This window comes from Panthera leo, chromosome A1 (genome assembly GCF_018350215.1).
Source record: "Panthera leo isolate Ple1 chromosome A1, P.leo_Ple1_pat1.1, whole genome shotgun sequence".
In the NCBI taxonomy this organism is placed as follows: Eukaryota; Metazoa; Chordata; class Mammalia; order Carnivora; family Felidae; genus Panthera; species Panthera leo.
This window is the reverse complement of record NC_056679.1, coordinates 109,922,678-109,938,355: the sequence shown is the minus strand read 5'-3', so window position 1 is coordinate 109,938,355 and position 15,678 is coordinate 109,922,678. Positions and strand designations below refer to the sequence as shown.

General features: G+C 37.4%; 1 protein-coding gene across 2 annotated transcripts in view; it reads right to left on the bottom strand.

Annotated features, from left to right (window-relative positions):
- HSPA4 (heat shock protein family A (Hsp70) member 4) overlaps window positions 1-15,678 on the bottom strand; it is a 45,174-nt gene that overhangs the window by 9,103 nt on the left and 20,393 nt on the right. For both annotated transcript variants that reach the window (XM_042935024.1, XM_042935033.1), the window contains 9 exons: window positions 15,066-15,165; window positions 14,290-14,423; window positions 12,053-12,297; window positions 6,354-6,430; window positions 4,545-4,696; window positions 3,932-4,038; window positions 3,361-3,494; window positions 2,183-2,364; window positions 1,178-1,267 (listed from right to left, as the gene is read on the bottom strand). In XM_042935024.1, coding sequence (XP_042790958.1) covers window positions 1,178-1,267; window positions 2,183-2,364; window positions 3,361-3,494; window positions 3,932-4,038; window positions 4,545-4,696; window positions 6,354-6,430; window positions 12,053-12,297; window positions 14,290-14,423; window positions 15,066-15,165 — 1,221 coding nt within the window. The remainder of the gene's footprint in view (window positions 1-1,177; window positions 1,268-2,182; window positions 2,365-3,360; window positions 3,495-3,931; window positions 4,039-4,544; window positions 4,697-6,353; window positions 6,431-12,052; window positions 12,298-14,289; window positions 14,424-15,065; window positions 15,166-15,678) is intronic.

The window sequence follows — 15,678 nt, the reverse complement described above, 5'->3', positions numbered from 1 at the left end:
GGATTTGGGCTCACTCAGGTCGTGATCTTGTGGTTCATGAGATCAAGCCTCAAGTCAGGCTCCATGCTGACAGCTGTTGTGGGATCCTCTCTCTCCCTCTCTCTCTACCTGCACCACACCCACCCCACCACGCACATGGGCGCATTCTCACTCTCTCAAGAATAATTTAAAAAAATAATAAAAAAAAATAGGATCGTGAAGGATTCAACAGTGTTACATATATATTTTCAAATAAGTAGTTAGGATATACCTTATTATTTAAAACACTATCTTTAGACAAAAGACAAGTGTCAGAGAGATAACAAAATTGGAAAAAATTATGTCCCATTTATCAGTAAAAAATAAATTATAGGTAGGATGACTAACAGCAACAGCCATTCAGAAACCAACAAGAACCAATCACAACATAGCAAAACTAGTTTCTGAGTACATTCTTCCCACATACCATGGACTACAGTTCAATGTTCTAGCCAAACACTTTCCAAACACACTATAAAATCTTGCTGAAAAGTTTCAAATACATGGAGAATTCCTAACACAGCTGACCCTTGAATAATACAGGTTTGAACCGCACAGGTCCATGCATATATGGATTTCTTTTTGAAACAGTACAGTACTCCAAGTGCATGGTCTCTGCTTTATGATTTTCTTAGTAACATTTTTTCTCTAGCTTATCTTCTTGTAAGAATACAATATTTAATACATGTAACATACAAAAGGAGTTAATCAACTACTTATTTTGTGACTAGTAGGGCTTCTGGTCAACAGTAGGCCACTAGTCAACTTTTGGGGGAGCCAGACGTTATACACAGGCTTTTTACTGCATAGGGATCAGGATCCTTAACCTGCGCATTATTCAAGGGTCAAATGCGTAACTACCTTCGAAGATGCACTATCTCAGCCAAACCATCGATGTGAAGAGATTACAAATCACATTCACAAACACAACTATGGGGCACCTAGGTAGGTTGAACACCTGACTCTTGATTTCGGCTCAGGTCGTGATCTTGCAGTTTGTGCGAACAAGTCCCATGCTGGGCTCCATGCCGACACCATGGAACCTGCTTGGGATTCTCTCACCCTTTCTCTGCCCCTCCCCCACTGATGCCCTCCGTCTCTCTCTCTCAAAAAAAAATAATTACACACACACACACACACACACACACACAACTTATACCTCCATTTCTTCAGACTCTGCCTTATTCTCTGCTGGCGTGTGCTGCTGCTGCTCTTCAGCATGTGGTTCCTCCTGATCCACTTGCATCTTCTGGAAAACAGGTCATATCAAATCCCGAAACTAGGAAACACTAATGAAAGAATAAGCAACCCTCCTAACACAGAGGCAAAATCACATGGTAGATAATTCCTGCTCAATTATCAGCACTCAGAATACCTAGACTCCAATTCCAGCTATGACATATGTTATCTCTAATAGGGAAGTCTTCCTCTCTGGATCTCAGTTCATACATCTGCACAAGGGAGTAACAGTTGTTATGTAAACCAGGGTGGCTGTGGAACTACTCTGTAAACCACAGCAGTGTACTTTACTACTTTGTAAACTCATCTGATGCAGTGTGGCAATATTTAACAGACGTTTCTGAAGAGAAAGGAGTTTCTTCCAGCTTCCTCATGAGTAAATTTCTCTCAAAAGTCTGGAGACTTTCAAGTTTTTAAATTAGTCTTTTCATCCTCCCAAGTACAACCACTGCATGTATTAGGGGAGCTGAACACCTTCAGAATTCTGTTAAAAGAACAAAGGCTGACAATAATGATAAAGTTTGTGGAGACCTCAATTCTTGGCTCTCAATGCCTGCAGCACATTAGAATGACCTCGGAGGCTTCTACAACTGATACCTGGGCCTTAATCCAGACCAACTCAATAAAATCTCTGGAGACTCAGTAGTTTCATAAAGCCTTGATTTTGATGCACAAGAAGGATGAGGCCCAGTGCATGATTCCAATGAGAATACAATCTACTTGTGAAAATAACTGAGACTCCAAGCATTCTTCAGTAATCAGAATCAAAAATAACTGAAAGATTGTATAAAGACGTATCTGCTTGAATAAGGGGACACGTGCAAACTCACCCTCAGCACTCTGTCACAAAGTTCCTCCCTTGCCACCCAGTAAATTTGCTAGAATTTCTAGCCAAGTCACCTCTGGTATAAAACATCCAAATTACCTCTTCCTCCTTTGCATTCTGATCTGTTTCCATTGGTTCCTCATTTTCCTCAAACTTGAGCACTTCCACTAGAGATGCACTAGACACACTGAAGATGCCATGGACATTTACTCGCACCTTGACTTTCACTTTTGAACTGGAGCCATCAGACTGAGGAGTGACTTTCTGAACTAAAAACTGAGCTAGGGACATATGAGACAAAAGAGAAAATATGACCTGAGAGGACGAATTCAAACATGAATATATGCCTATATCGCCAGGTTATGCCCATTTCCCAGTGTAAGTCAGTAACATGATGCTTCAAATACTCTTACAAGCTTACATGATCATCAGATTTCTCCTTCTTCTTTCACAAATAGTCGAACTCTTAGTACCTTGTCCTAATTAAGGATTCAAACGTCTCCTAACCCTCCAAACATTCCCTTACCATTGGTCCCTTACTACAATTCATCTTTATATGCCACTGCCAAATAAGTTCCTAAACCAATGTCACCTTCTCCACTACTGGAAAAAAAAAAACAAACCCAGGGATTCCATACTGCTTCTGTCATTTACCAAAAAATTGCCATATACGGAGTCAGTTAGTATACCAGAGTTTTACTTAAGTTTTATAATTCACAAACCTCTGCAAAATATGAATGATCATTCTTATTCCAGTTTATAAATGAGGAAAACAGAGATTACCTTTCCCATAGCTTCTAAGTATCATTCATGGTATTCCTATACTTGACTCATGCATTCTAAGTCTGTAATTATCATGTAACTCTAATTTCTCTCTCTTTACCTGGTATTATTTCCAGATTGTAAGAGTTTCTGAGAGTCTATGAAGACTCTAACCAACATGGATCCATGACCTAGGGTACTGATATAACAATTTCCTAATGATTTTCTGTGTATAACTCTGTGTTATGGTCAAAACTGAATTTAACTCTTTTTCAGTACCTAGGAATATTATGTGCAAGGTATACCCACTATGTTCGTTAACCAAGAAATAACTGCCCACATAATAGGAGACCAAATTAAATAATAACCATCCTGCTAGTACTGAACTGGTAAAAAGACTGGCAAAGGTTTTTTGTGTATGAACTAAACTTCAGAATATTGTATTTGCTCTGCTATCCCAGTTCTCCCAAGTACTTTTTTTTTTTTTTTTTTTTTTAATTCCCAACTCTACTTACCTATAGCAGGATCTGGATAGGGCAAATCCTGCGGAGAGCTATAATAGGCCTCAAGAGTGAAAGGTTCCTTTCTATAAAAGGTGAGTACTTTAGAGAAAGGAGCAGCATGATTTTTTGTAAAGACTTCACAGTCACTAGATAAAGGAAAAAGACAAAAACACACCAATTTAAGATATTCCTGAACACTTTTACCAATGTCCGCTATGTTAGTAATTATAGCATGGCTCTAGTTACTCTTCTCTTGCTCTCTCATCTGGCATCATTTCCAGGATAGAAGAGCTTCCAAGGAAAATAAAAAACCGACATGTCTATCTATACATACGTATAAAATCAATTTTAAGAAAAGGAATATACTTCAATAAGCACATAAAAGGCTTCAATTATTTCAGTCGGATCAACAGGAAACTAAATAAGGACACAAATTTATTCTCAAGACTAAAGTAAGGCATCACTCTGCTTCATGCACTGTGACAAAACGTTACGGATTTGTAAAAGGTGAAACAGAGGGCAATATTTTACTCAGACCTAATACTAAGTTAACTTTAAATATAAAAATAGTAAGTGTTATTACCTTGACCCTTCTTCAGCTGGAGAATTCCATCTCAGAGATATTGGATATGGTACTACATCAGTTATAGAAAATTCTCTGACTTTGAAAGCAGGCGATAAGATTGCACACTAGAATAATAATTTTTAAAAATTCCATATGACAAGTACAGACATTATGAACTATTATGAGATATATAAATAATAACTTCAAAAAACCATCAATGGTTTTTAAGTATTTACATTAATTATTTAATGATGTCTAAGTGGTTTTAAAAACTTGTTATCATTTGTCGAATTATCTTCCAGCCATTACTTACCATTTTCCCATTAACTTAAACCTTTACTTAACTGATGTAGAAGATTACTTCATATATAGACGATTAGTATGCCAAATTCTCATAATATCTCAGGCTTACATATGCTTCTAATAAATTAATTTATCTTACTGTGTATTACAGGGTACAATTCCATTTATCAATACCACCTGTGATATCCATTTTAAAAACTAAAATTTCAGAACCTTACACCTACAGATCATCCTGAGGTGACCTCAGATTATTAGTGAATACAGAAAAGCAAAGCCATCTGGGAACAATAACCTATAAATGGCTGACTACCTATGAAACAAAGCTCACCTGCAACGCACAGCCTCGAGTGACCGCTTCATCAGCATTTAATGTTGTACTAAGTTCTTTTCCAAAAAATTTGCTGATCTTCTCTTTCACTGCAGGGATTCGTGTCGCACCACCAACTATCTCCACTGCATAAATATCTTCTTTCTTTAACTCTATTTTAAGATGATTAGAAGATTTAGATTAAAACAATCTTTAGTACTTTACGGGGCAGCAGGGTGGCTCAGTCAGTTAAGCGTCTGACTCTTGATTTCAGCTCAGGTCATGATCGCACAATTTGTGAGACTAAGCCCCATGACGGGCTCTGCACCGACAGCATAGAGCCTGCTTAGGATTCTCTCTCTCCCTCCTTCTGCCCCTCCCACACACATATATGCATCACATGCATCCTCTCTCTCTCTCTCTCAAATAAAAAAATCTTAAAAAAATTTTTTAATTAAAAAAAATAAAAATAAATTAGTACTTTGCATTGAAATAAAAGAGCAATGTAACATCTTAACACAAAGTAACTTAAAACGTAACAAAACCGCACCACTCCTTCACCCCACAGCCACCACCACCACTACCCATACATACATATACATACATACATACACACACACACACACAGTCTCTCTGTCTCTCTCTCTCTCTCTCTCTGTCTCTCTCTCTCTTTCTCTCTGGGGGGCAGGGGTGGGGGGGGATTCCAAGCAGGCTCAGCCTGCACAGCCAGCCAGCACAGAGCCTGATGTGGGGCTGGAACCTGTGAACTGTGAGATCATGACCTGAGCCAAAGTCGGGCGCTTAACCTCCTGAGCCACCCAGGTGACCCAAGTAGGTTATGTTTTAATGCACAAAATAACAAGGACAGTGTGGCACAATACTGGGACTTAAGAGGTGAGTGCCAGGAATACTCAATGCCCTGCAGTGTACAGGCCCTGTAATCTCTGAAACAGTACCAAAGAATTGTTTAAACACCAATACTTAAGCTAGCCAAAGGAAATATAAGAGAGCCTTGAAATACTGAGTGATCCTGATGTGGCATGAAAGAAAAAGCATTCAAAGCACGTCTAGCCACCTGAATATTCCATCTAGAACATTAATAATACAGGTACGGCCTCCTTATAAAAGAAGTAAAGAAGGTGCACATCAAACGTCTTCAGTCATTCATAAAATACTAACACCACATTTTATGCAACAAATACTGACGATATGTTGAGAAGGGCTATTTAAAGAAATGGATATCCCAGTATGGAAAAGTACATGCCAGTGTGCCATAGTCACTCTGATTTAAGAGCTGGGCCTTTGTCAAGATGACAGTATATCTCAACACACTGAAATACTCAGCAACCAACACAACAGTGGGTTCCAAATAAAAGTATGTTGAAGGTTTTAGAAAAATTAAGGATACATTCCTAAATCAAACTTCTACTTTTAGCTAGAGATAAAATTAAAGCATCCTGTTAAAATAGCTATGTGGTTATCACATCTCCCTTTGCTGTATTTCTCAGTCAGCAAAAGATTCACTGACAGAAAAGGCTTTAAGACTAGAATAAGCAGCAATGCAAAAGACAATTTTTACCAACAAATGAGATGCTTATATCCATCTGTGAGTCTGAATTAACTCGAGAAAATTATTAGATTTCACTGGACAATATGATCAAAAGGGTGGGGCTGGGGTGCTCCAGAGGAAAAATATAGATAACAAGAAGCTTCATGCAGCAATAAAGCAGTTCATACAATGAAAATGTATATAACTTTAACAAAAAGTTATAAATGACATTTTCCAAAGAGCCTGAATTATACAAACAACTCAGTCACAATAATACTTACTGGCCTGTTCCAAAACACTACGAAGTGGTGGCTCCACTCTAGCTAAGAGATCATCGCACATCTCCAGAAATTTGCCTCTATGAAAAAAACAGCAATAGGTTCAAATCACATTCCACTTTTATGTGGGGAATACATGGCTATAATCAAAAGGTAGGTAATAAAAAGTATTGGCAAGAATGTAAAGAAATTGGACCCTTCACATATTCCTGGTGAGAATGCAAAATGGTGGCTACTTTGGCAAAGGATTTGTCAATTCCTCAAAATGTTAAACACAGTGCTACCGTATGACCCAACAATTCCACTCCAGGTATACAACCAAACTAACTGAAAACACAAGTCCACACAAAAAATTGCACATAAATATTCTTCACAACAGCCAAAAAAGTAGAAAAAAAACCTAATGTCCATCAAGCAGTATTCAGGAATAAAAAGGAATGAATATAGTAACAGAGACTAATATTGGTTAAAAGATGATTATTAAACTTTTAAAAAATTATGTGAGGTGAAAGAAGCCAATCAAAAAAGAACACATATTAGGGGCGCCCAGGTGACTCAGTGGATTAAGAGCCAACTCTCGATTTCGGCTCAGTTCATGATCTCACGGTTCGTTTCATGAGTTCAAGCTCCACATGGGGCTCTGTACTCACAGCGCGGAGCCGGCTTCAGATCCTCTGTTTCCCTCTCTCTCTGCCTCTCTCCCGCTTGAGCACTCTCTCTCGCTCTCTCTCAAAAATAATTAAAAAACATTTAAAAATTTTTTATTTTTGAGAGAGAGAGGGACAGAGAAAGGGAGACACAGAATCTGAAGCAGGCTCCAGGCTCTCAGCTGTCAGCAAAGAGCCCAACGTGGGGCTCAAACCCACAAACTGTGAGATCATGACCTGAGCAGAAGTCAAACGCTTAAGTGAGCCACCCCAGCGCCCTTAAAAAAATTTTTTTTAAAAAAGAAGAAAACATATTATAGGACTCCATTTGTATGCAATGTTCAGAGTGGGCAAATCCAAAAAGCAGAATAGCTGCCTAGGGCTGCAGTAGGAGAAACAGATGATGAAAGACAGCAAATGGGTACAATTTCTTTTTTTCCTTTTTTTTTTTTTCCTTCAAACACTTTCAGTTTTAGGTTTACAGAGAAATATACAGAAAGTACAGAGAATTCCCACATACCCCTCACCAGCCCCCCACAATTCTCCTATTAACATCTTGCATTAGCATGATACCTTCCCAATACAGACACATATAGTAATATAAACTAGGGTTCTATAGGCTTTGACAAATGTATGATGGTAAGTATCCAGCTTGATAAAGGCATATGGAATAGCTTCACTGCCCTAAAAATCCTATGCTCCACCTATTCATCGCTCACTCCCCCTGAAATCAAACAGCATGGAACCTTCTCAAACTGGCTTCTTTTGTTTAGAAATATGCATTTAGGGTTTCTCCAAGTTTTTTAATAGCTTGACAGCTCATCCAGGGTTTATGAGATGATGAAAATATTCTACAACTTCCTTGTGGTAATGGCTACAAATTTTGTGAACGTATTAAAACCCACTGATTACACACTTTAAGAGTATGACTTTTATGAATTGTATCTCTGAGGTACAGAATATACAACACACCAGAAGAGCCAAAATTTAAGACCACCTATGCCAATATTGATGAGGACATAAAACAACTGAATCCCTTACGTGTTGGTGACCGTTTAAAATGAGTTTTTTCCTGAGCGCCTGGGTGGCTCAGGCAGTTGAGAGTCCAACTCTTGATTCTGGTTAAGGTCATGGTTCATGAGTTGAAGCCTGTCAGTGCAGAGCCTGCATAGGATTCTCTCTTCCCTCTCTCTCTGCCCCTCCCGGCTCTCGTCCACACTCTCTCTCTCTCAAAAATAAACATAAAAATAATTTTTTTATGTTTTTAATATTGTATTTATCTCTGAGAGAGAGAGCATGAGCAAGGGAGAGGCAGAGAGAGAAGGAGACAGAAGATCCAAAGCAGGCTCCACTCTAACAGCAGTGAGCCCACTATGGGGCTTGAACTCATGAACTGTGAGAACATGACCTGAGCCAAAGTCAGACACTCAACCAACTGAGCCACCCAGGCGCCCCATGCCCCGCCAAAAAAAATTTTATGAGTTTTTTTCCCTAATAGCAATAAAACTGGGAAAAGCCAGTGTCCATCAAGAAAACAATAACCCTATAATGGCACACTAGTCAGCACACACGAGGAACAAATGACACATGCAACAACTAAGTCAAACTCAAGTTTTATGCAAAGCAAAAGAAGTCTTACACAAAACTACATACTATATGACTGCATTTATAAGAAGTTCTAGGGGCGCCTGCATAGCTCAGTGAGTTAAGCGTCCAACTCTTGGTTTCAGTTCAGGTCACGATGTCACAATCATAAGGTATAGCTCCTCCCTGAAACTGCTTGGGATTCTTTTCTCTCATTCTCTCTCTTTCACTCTCTAGGTCCCTTCCCAGCTCACACATGGGCACTCTCTCTCTCTCAAAATAAATAAACTCGAGCGCCTGGGTGGCTCAGTCGGTTAAGCGGCCAACTTCGGCTCAGGTCATGATCTCACAGTCCGTGAGTTCGAGCCCCGCGTCGGGCTCTGTGCTGACAGCTCAGAGCCTGGAGCCTGTTTCAGATTCTGTGTCTCCCTCTCTCTGACCCTCCCCTGTTCATGCTCTGTCTCTCCCTGTCTCAAAAATAAATAAAATGTTAAAAAAAAATTTTTTTAAATAAATAAATAAACTCAAAAATCTTAAAAAAAAAAAAAAAAAAAACACTTTAAAAGTTCTAGAACAGGGAATTGTAATCCATGAGCCCCTAAAATGAAAAATCCCCTAAGTGGCTGCCCCTGGGGATGAAGGCCTGAGGAAACTTGTCCAAGATGGTCTATTTCATGATAAGGGTACTAGTTACAAAGATGTGTGCACTTGTCAAAACTCAGCAAATGAACATTTAAAAATTGAGTGTGTCATTAAATAAAAAACCAAAAACTATAAAACACTGATTTCTGATTACTATGCATACTTTAGTATTTGGGGATAAGTATACAGATAGATGTGCACTATTTTGAGATGCACCAAAACAAATTGGTGGATAGACAGAAGGATGAATAGATGAATAGGTACATGACAAAACAAGTACTGTTAATGTTATAAATAGAACCCAAGTGGCAGCTTAAGAATGTTCACTATAAAATTCTTTGTTGTGTTGAATACTTGAAAATATCCAACATAAAAACAATGAAAAAAAAAAGTGCAGAGAGAAGTCTAGAAAGATATCAAAAGCAATGGTAGAGGCTTTTTGATTTTTAAAATTTGTTTGGAAAAATAATTCACATAACTATAGAATTCACCCAGAGCACCAGGGTGGCTCAGTCGGTTAAGCATTCATCTCTTGATTTCTGCTCAGATCATGATCTCAGGGTCATACTGAGCCCCACATCAGGCTCCGTGCTGGCATGGAGCCTGCTTAAGACTCTCTCCTCCTCTGCCTTTCTCCCCGCTCATGCAACACTCTCATTCTAAAAAAAATTAAATTCTGAAAGAATAAAATCAAAGCACAAGAACAGAACAAGTATTGAATGATGTAATTCAAGAAAAAAAACCCTCATATTTAAATAGCTATGAAACTATATACCGAAAATGCACACTGCATACCTGGGAAAAACAGATCAAAAACCACCAGCAACAAAACCAAATTATTTGTAAATTATCAATTAAAAGGGGGGGGGGGGCAATCTAACAAAAAGAACAAGTAACTGAAAAGTACACTGTCATAATCCCACAGCGATGCTATATGCCAAAGGAGAATATTATTCCATTTAAGATAATCAAGGAAAGAACAGAAGCTAAGGTTATGTTCTATCCAACCAAATGGTGGACATGGAAAACTGTCATCAACAGTCAAGAACTTATCAGAGTTCACATGTGCTATTTTTTAGAACCCCATCAGGGAAATATCCTTCCAACAACTCAAATGATGGAGAGACATTAACATAAAGTAGTAGTAACAAGCGTCAGCAACAATGTGGTGAAATTGAAACCCTTGTACACTGCTGGCGAGAATGTAAAATGGTCCAACTGCTGAGGAAAATAGTTTGGCAATTCCTCAAAAAACTAAACATAGAATTACCATATGACTCAGCAATTCCACTCCTACATTTATTCCCAAAAGAACAGAAAACAAGATAGTCAAACAAACATGTATTCATGAACAGTCACAGAAGCACCATTCACGATAACTAAAAGGTAGAAACAACCCAAAGGTCCATTAGGTGATGAAAGGATAAAAAAGTGATGTTATCTATACAAACAAAATACTATTTGCCATAAAAAGCATAGAAGAACAATACATGCTACAACATGAATGATGAACACAGATAACACAGTGTTAAAGTCAGACACAAAAATGGCAAAACACATAGTGCACACTTCTATTTACATGAAACACCCAGAATAGGTAAACCCATAGAGATTAAAAAAAAAAAAAAAAAAAAAAGTAGTGTTTGCCACACAAGAGAGGCAAGGGAAGATGGGAAGTAACTGCTTAATGGCTATGAGGTTTTATTTTGGGGCGATGAGAACATTCTGTCACTAGACAGAGGTGGTCACCACACAACAATGTCAATGTACTAAATGGCACAGAGTTGTTCATTTTAAAGCGTTACGTGGACTTTACCCCATCAAAAGTTAATCAGAAGAAATGCTAGATGGCAGAAATGATCTGGTTTCATTAGTTAAAAAAAAAAAAAAAGACTGCTGGTGAGCACTACAGACTAAATGAAGACAATAAACTAGAGAATATGACAGCTTTGCACTCGATGTCCATAAAATACAACTGTTGAAAACAAAAAGCACACAGGTTAATTAACTGTTTTTAGAAAGTATAAACCACTTACAAATGTCTACTTGGCTCTAATTACCAGAAAACATTCTACTAACAATTTCTGAAAGATACCCTGGTACTCCTTTGCCCCCCAGACCACCCAACACATACACACACAATGCTGCTTAATAAAAATGAAAACCATCACTTTCAAGTAGAGAGGAAAGGTGATTACAAATATGGTTACTAGGCGCAGTAAATCTAATTCAAATTCGATCTCAATTTTTTGAGGATAATTGAGGCCACACTTTCCCCAAACAAGCCATCAACCATGCCTGACTTCTATCAGTAGAGTTCACGTCCTAAAGAACTTACCACTCATCATCCAAGCAACCCAACTAGACAACGGTAACATTCTGGGTATTTCTGAGGATAGCCATGAAACATCAGTAACACAGAATTCTTGCAGCACTGTATAAAAAGAGCTGCTGCCCACAAGTGACCCTCAACTACTCAAGAACACCAATTTCTGAATCAATGACTAAATCAAATACAGAATTATTCAGCATTAAAGCACCTTGCCCTGATTTTTTGAAAACTGGCAACTCACATATAATACATGCAGCAGCACCTGTCAAGAGCTACCAACTTACTGAAATAATGAGGTAAAAGAGATTAGTCTAAATTATTAGAATAATCAAATCCAAACTTCAGAAAACGCAGGATGCTGAATGGTCTCTACTTTTTACCTACAGAAGTTAGCTTACAACAATCACGGTAATTTCAACAATTAGCTAAATAAATGCTAATATAAGTGGAGAAAAAAATCACAGTTGAGTTTAACATTAAAATAGTGATCTGTTTACCTATTCATAGTCCCAGATACATCAACATCATTCATAAAACATTCGATGCTCAAAGGGAGGTCTGAAGCATTTGCACTCATCAATTTCTTCAGTTTCTCACACTCCTGAGACAGTCGTAATAATGCACGAATTTTGGATTTTATGTCTAGCTTGTATTTCTTCCCAAATTCTTCACAGAAGTGATTTACTAACACCTCATCAAATTTTCTGCCTCCCAGTGTTGTGTCAAATGCAGTGGCCAGAACCTTAGGAAAAAAAGATAATTCAAAAATTAACCAATCAATTGAATTTTTATCATGATATATATTTAACTGGTAAATTAACAAGGGGACACATTAAGTTTGAAACAAAGTAATGTGCACATGTCATTTAATCACGGTTACAAACATTGTGAAAAAAGACACTGTAATCCCCAATTTACAGATGATGCTACAGGCCCAGATGAATCAGATCATCTGCAGGTCACAAAGCTAGTAAGTGGCAGAAGTACAACCCAAAACCCAATCCCCTCAATTCCCTCAATTCCAAAATTCAAGCTCTTTCCACTAGGCCAATCTGACTGCAAACTAAAATTACATATCCAAAGCCAAATGCAGTAACATGTCACTGCAATTCTGGTCTTCTTGCCATCATAGAACTATGATTAATATCAAAGGCCTAGCTCTATGCAGTTTACTATCAAAAAACATGCTAAAGGCTTAATTCACAGCAACTTGTAGAAATTTCAATAGCTTTGGTTATCCATTACCCAAATCTTTAGCAGATTAGAAGCAAACTAAATCTAGTTAGATTCACTAATAGAAGACAGACCAAATAAGAGATGACAGCCTTGAGGAAAAAATAAAATCAATAAAAACAATCTATTCAATGATAAATGTTGTGGGGAAATGTTGTGAAGAAAAAGAAAAACAGGGCACAGAACTGAATATAGTCTAATTACAATTTTGTTTTCTTCTAAAAACTAAAATGAAATACAGCAACCTGTTCAGAGTAGTACAACTGTGAATGTTTTTCTTTTCATGTAAATGTTTTCCAAGTTTGGGGATGTTTTCATGATGAGTAAATTTTAATTGTAACTCCAAAACTGACAAATAGCAATAAAGGATAATTAGGGAGGGGGAAAAAGGGCAGGTAATCAATAACTAATACACATCACTATGAACCAAAGCCAAAGCTAAATTATGGCCAGTAGCTTCTGTTCAAAAAGGTGAAAGTATACAATGTATTTTAGAAATAAAGCCATTTATTAGTGAGTAAAAGTTTAAGTACTAATAATTATACTTGGTTCATTATTTATATCTGTAAAAATCATGAACCTGTTATTTCCTAACCACCCCAAAGATTTTCCTTTTTATTTAACAAAAAAAAAAAAAAAAAAAAGGCCTAAAAACAATATAAATCAGAATGTTAAGTGAAACCAAGTCTAGTTTTCAAAATAACAGGACTGTAACAGAGTCTCAACACGCCCCAAATTTAACATTTATTTTCAGTCAGTCCCTCCCCAACAACCCCCAAATTTGAGGGAGAAATGCAATTTAGGCCTTGACACAAACAACCCTGATACACAACCCTAATAATTAAATAATGCACTCAAAAACTCCTTGGTTCTTAAGCAAATTCTAGATAAAATCACCTGCAGAACTGATTTTATATCCCACTGTGGAAGCAGCATATACCAGCAAATTCAAATGTTGACCAGATACTCTCTGGCCCTCTTTGTCTTTGATACTGCTAGACTTCTCAGTGTACAAAACTCTCTCCAGAGCTCTAAGGTTTCCAGAAATCTGGACTATCTCTCTCAGTCTGGTTTCTTTTTGGCCATCCAAGTTCCAGTCCCTATACTCTTTTCCCAGAACATTCAAAACCTTAAGAGCAAGAAGAGGATACCTTTGTCATCTCTTCAATCCTCAGTGTAAAATACACAAAGGGACTCAATGTTAAAGAATCCTAGTAAGCCTCTAAGGTAAGTATTATTTTCCACACATTGTAGATAAGTAAGGATCAGAAATCTTAAGAGCTTCTTCCTCAAGGTCTACACTCTCTGCTTCATACTACGCCAACTCCTGAAAAATTACAACTTCTACACTATCCCTACATACCTAGTTTCTAGTTTAAATCATTCATACTAAGCTTCCATTGATGAAACAAAACGCTTTAATATATTTTTTCAATTGTCTCCCATAAATTCCTAATTATCACACACTTGAAATCACATTTTCCAAAAATAATATACTTACTTTAAGTTTCCCTCTATTAAATGCACATACAGAAACTTGATAAGAAGAATGCCCCATGTCTACGAAAACTACATTTCTTGGTTTCTCTTCTAGGGCAGGAAGATCTTGCTTATAGATTCCATATGCAAGAGCAACTACATAAGAAAAAAATTCAATGTATCATTTAAGTAGTACATTTAAAATTCAATTAAGTAAAAAAAAAAAAAAATTATATAGTAAATAGTATGACTACACATACTATTTTAGAAAGAATCAAATTCTTCATATACTTTGTATAATTTATTCATGAGGAACATGAACTTCAAAGAATAAAATGCTGACATTCCCTTAGACTTCCTTAATGTTTCCAATTTCCAATTCCAATGACTTTGCCAATTTTTCCCAAACCACTTCCCCCAGTTTTCCAAACATATTTTCTGGGATTTCTTCTACCTTTGTGCCATCTCAACATTTCCACGTTATCTCCTTCTGGATGCTGCTTTACACCTCATAATAGAAGTGGAGAAAAGGTCGATTTTGAATCTAGGCACTGCTCTGAACACACAATATCTGCTAGCCTTCCAAACAAACGTGATTAAATATCAAAGTTAGTGCTAGGCAGATAAAGAAAAAGCACCGGTCAGATGAATTCTTCACGCGTGACACAGTAACCAAAAATACTGTGGCACACAGGTAGTAAGTGCTCCAAGCAAAATGAAGAACAAGAAACCCCAGGGTTTTAAGATTGCAGAACCATCCAGATTCAGCAAGTCAAGAATGTTAACAGTCCCTGTTACCTGCAGTAGTTTCATTCATTAATCGTAAGCAATTAAGACCAGCAATTTGTGTTGCATCCATCACTGATCGTCTTTCTGCATCGGTATAGAAACAAGGAACCTACAAAAAAAATGTGCCAATTTACTATATGAGAGAGTCCTCATTTAAAATACACCTGCCAAAAAAACAGTACAATCGTGGGGTGTCTGGGTGGCTGAGTCAGTTAAGCTTCCAGACTCTTGATTTCAGCTCAGGTCATCATCTCACAGTACCTGGGCTCAAGTCCTGCACTGGGCAGAGCCTACTTGGGATTCTCTCTCTTTCCCTCCTTCTGCCCCTCCTCAGCTCACCTTTGTTCTCTCTCAAAAGAAATAAATAAAAAACAAATAGACAAACAGTAAAATCCAGAAATGCCCTCAAATACGTACAGTGATTTTTTCTGTATATGATCAAGGAAGTATTTCAAACCAGTAAAGTTCGAATATTCAGTAAGTACTGTTAGAACAAATGGATAGTCATACAGAAAGAAAAAAATCAAGTTGCATCCTTACTGCACACCTAATAATATATTTCAAAGATTTAACAGTTAAAAAAAAAAAAAGTACTAGAAGGAAAGGGAATTTTTACCATTAG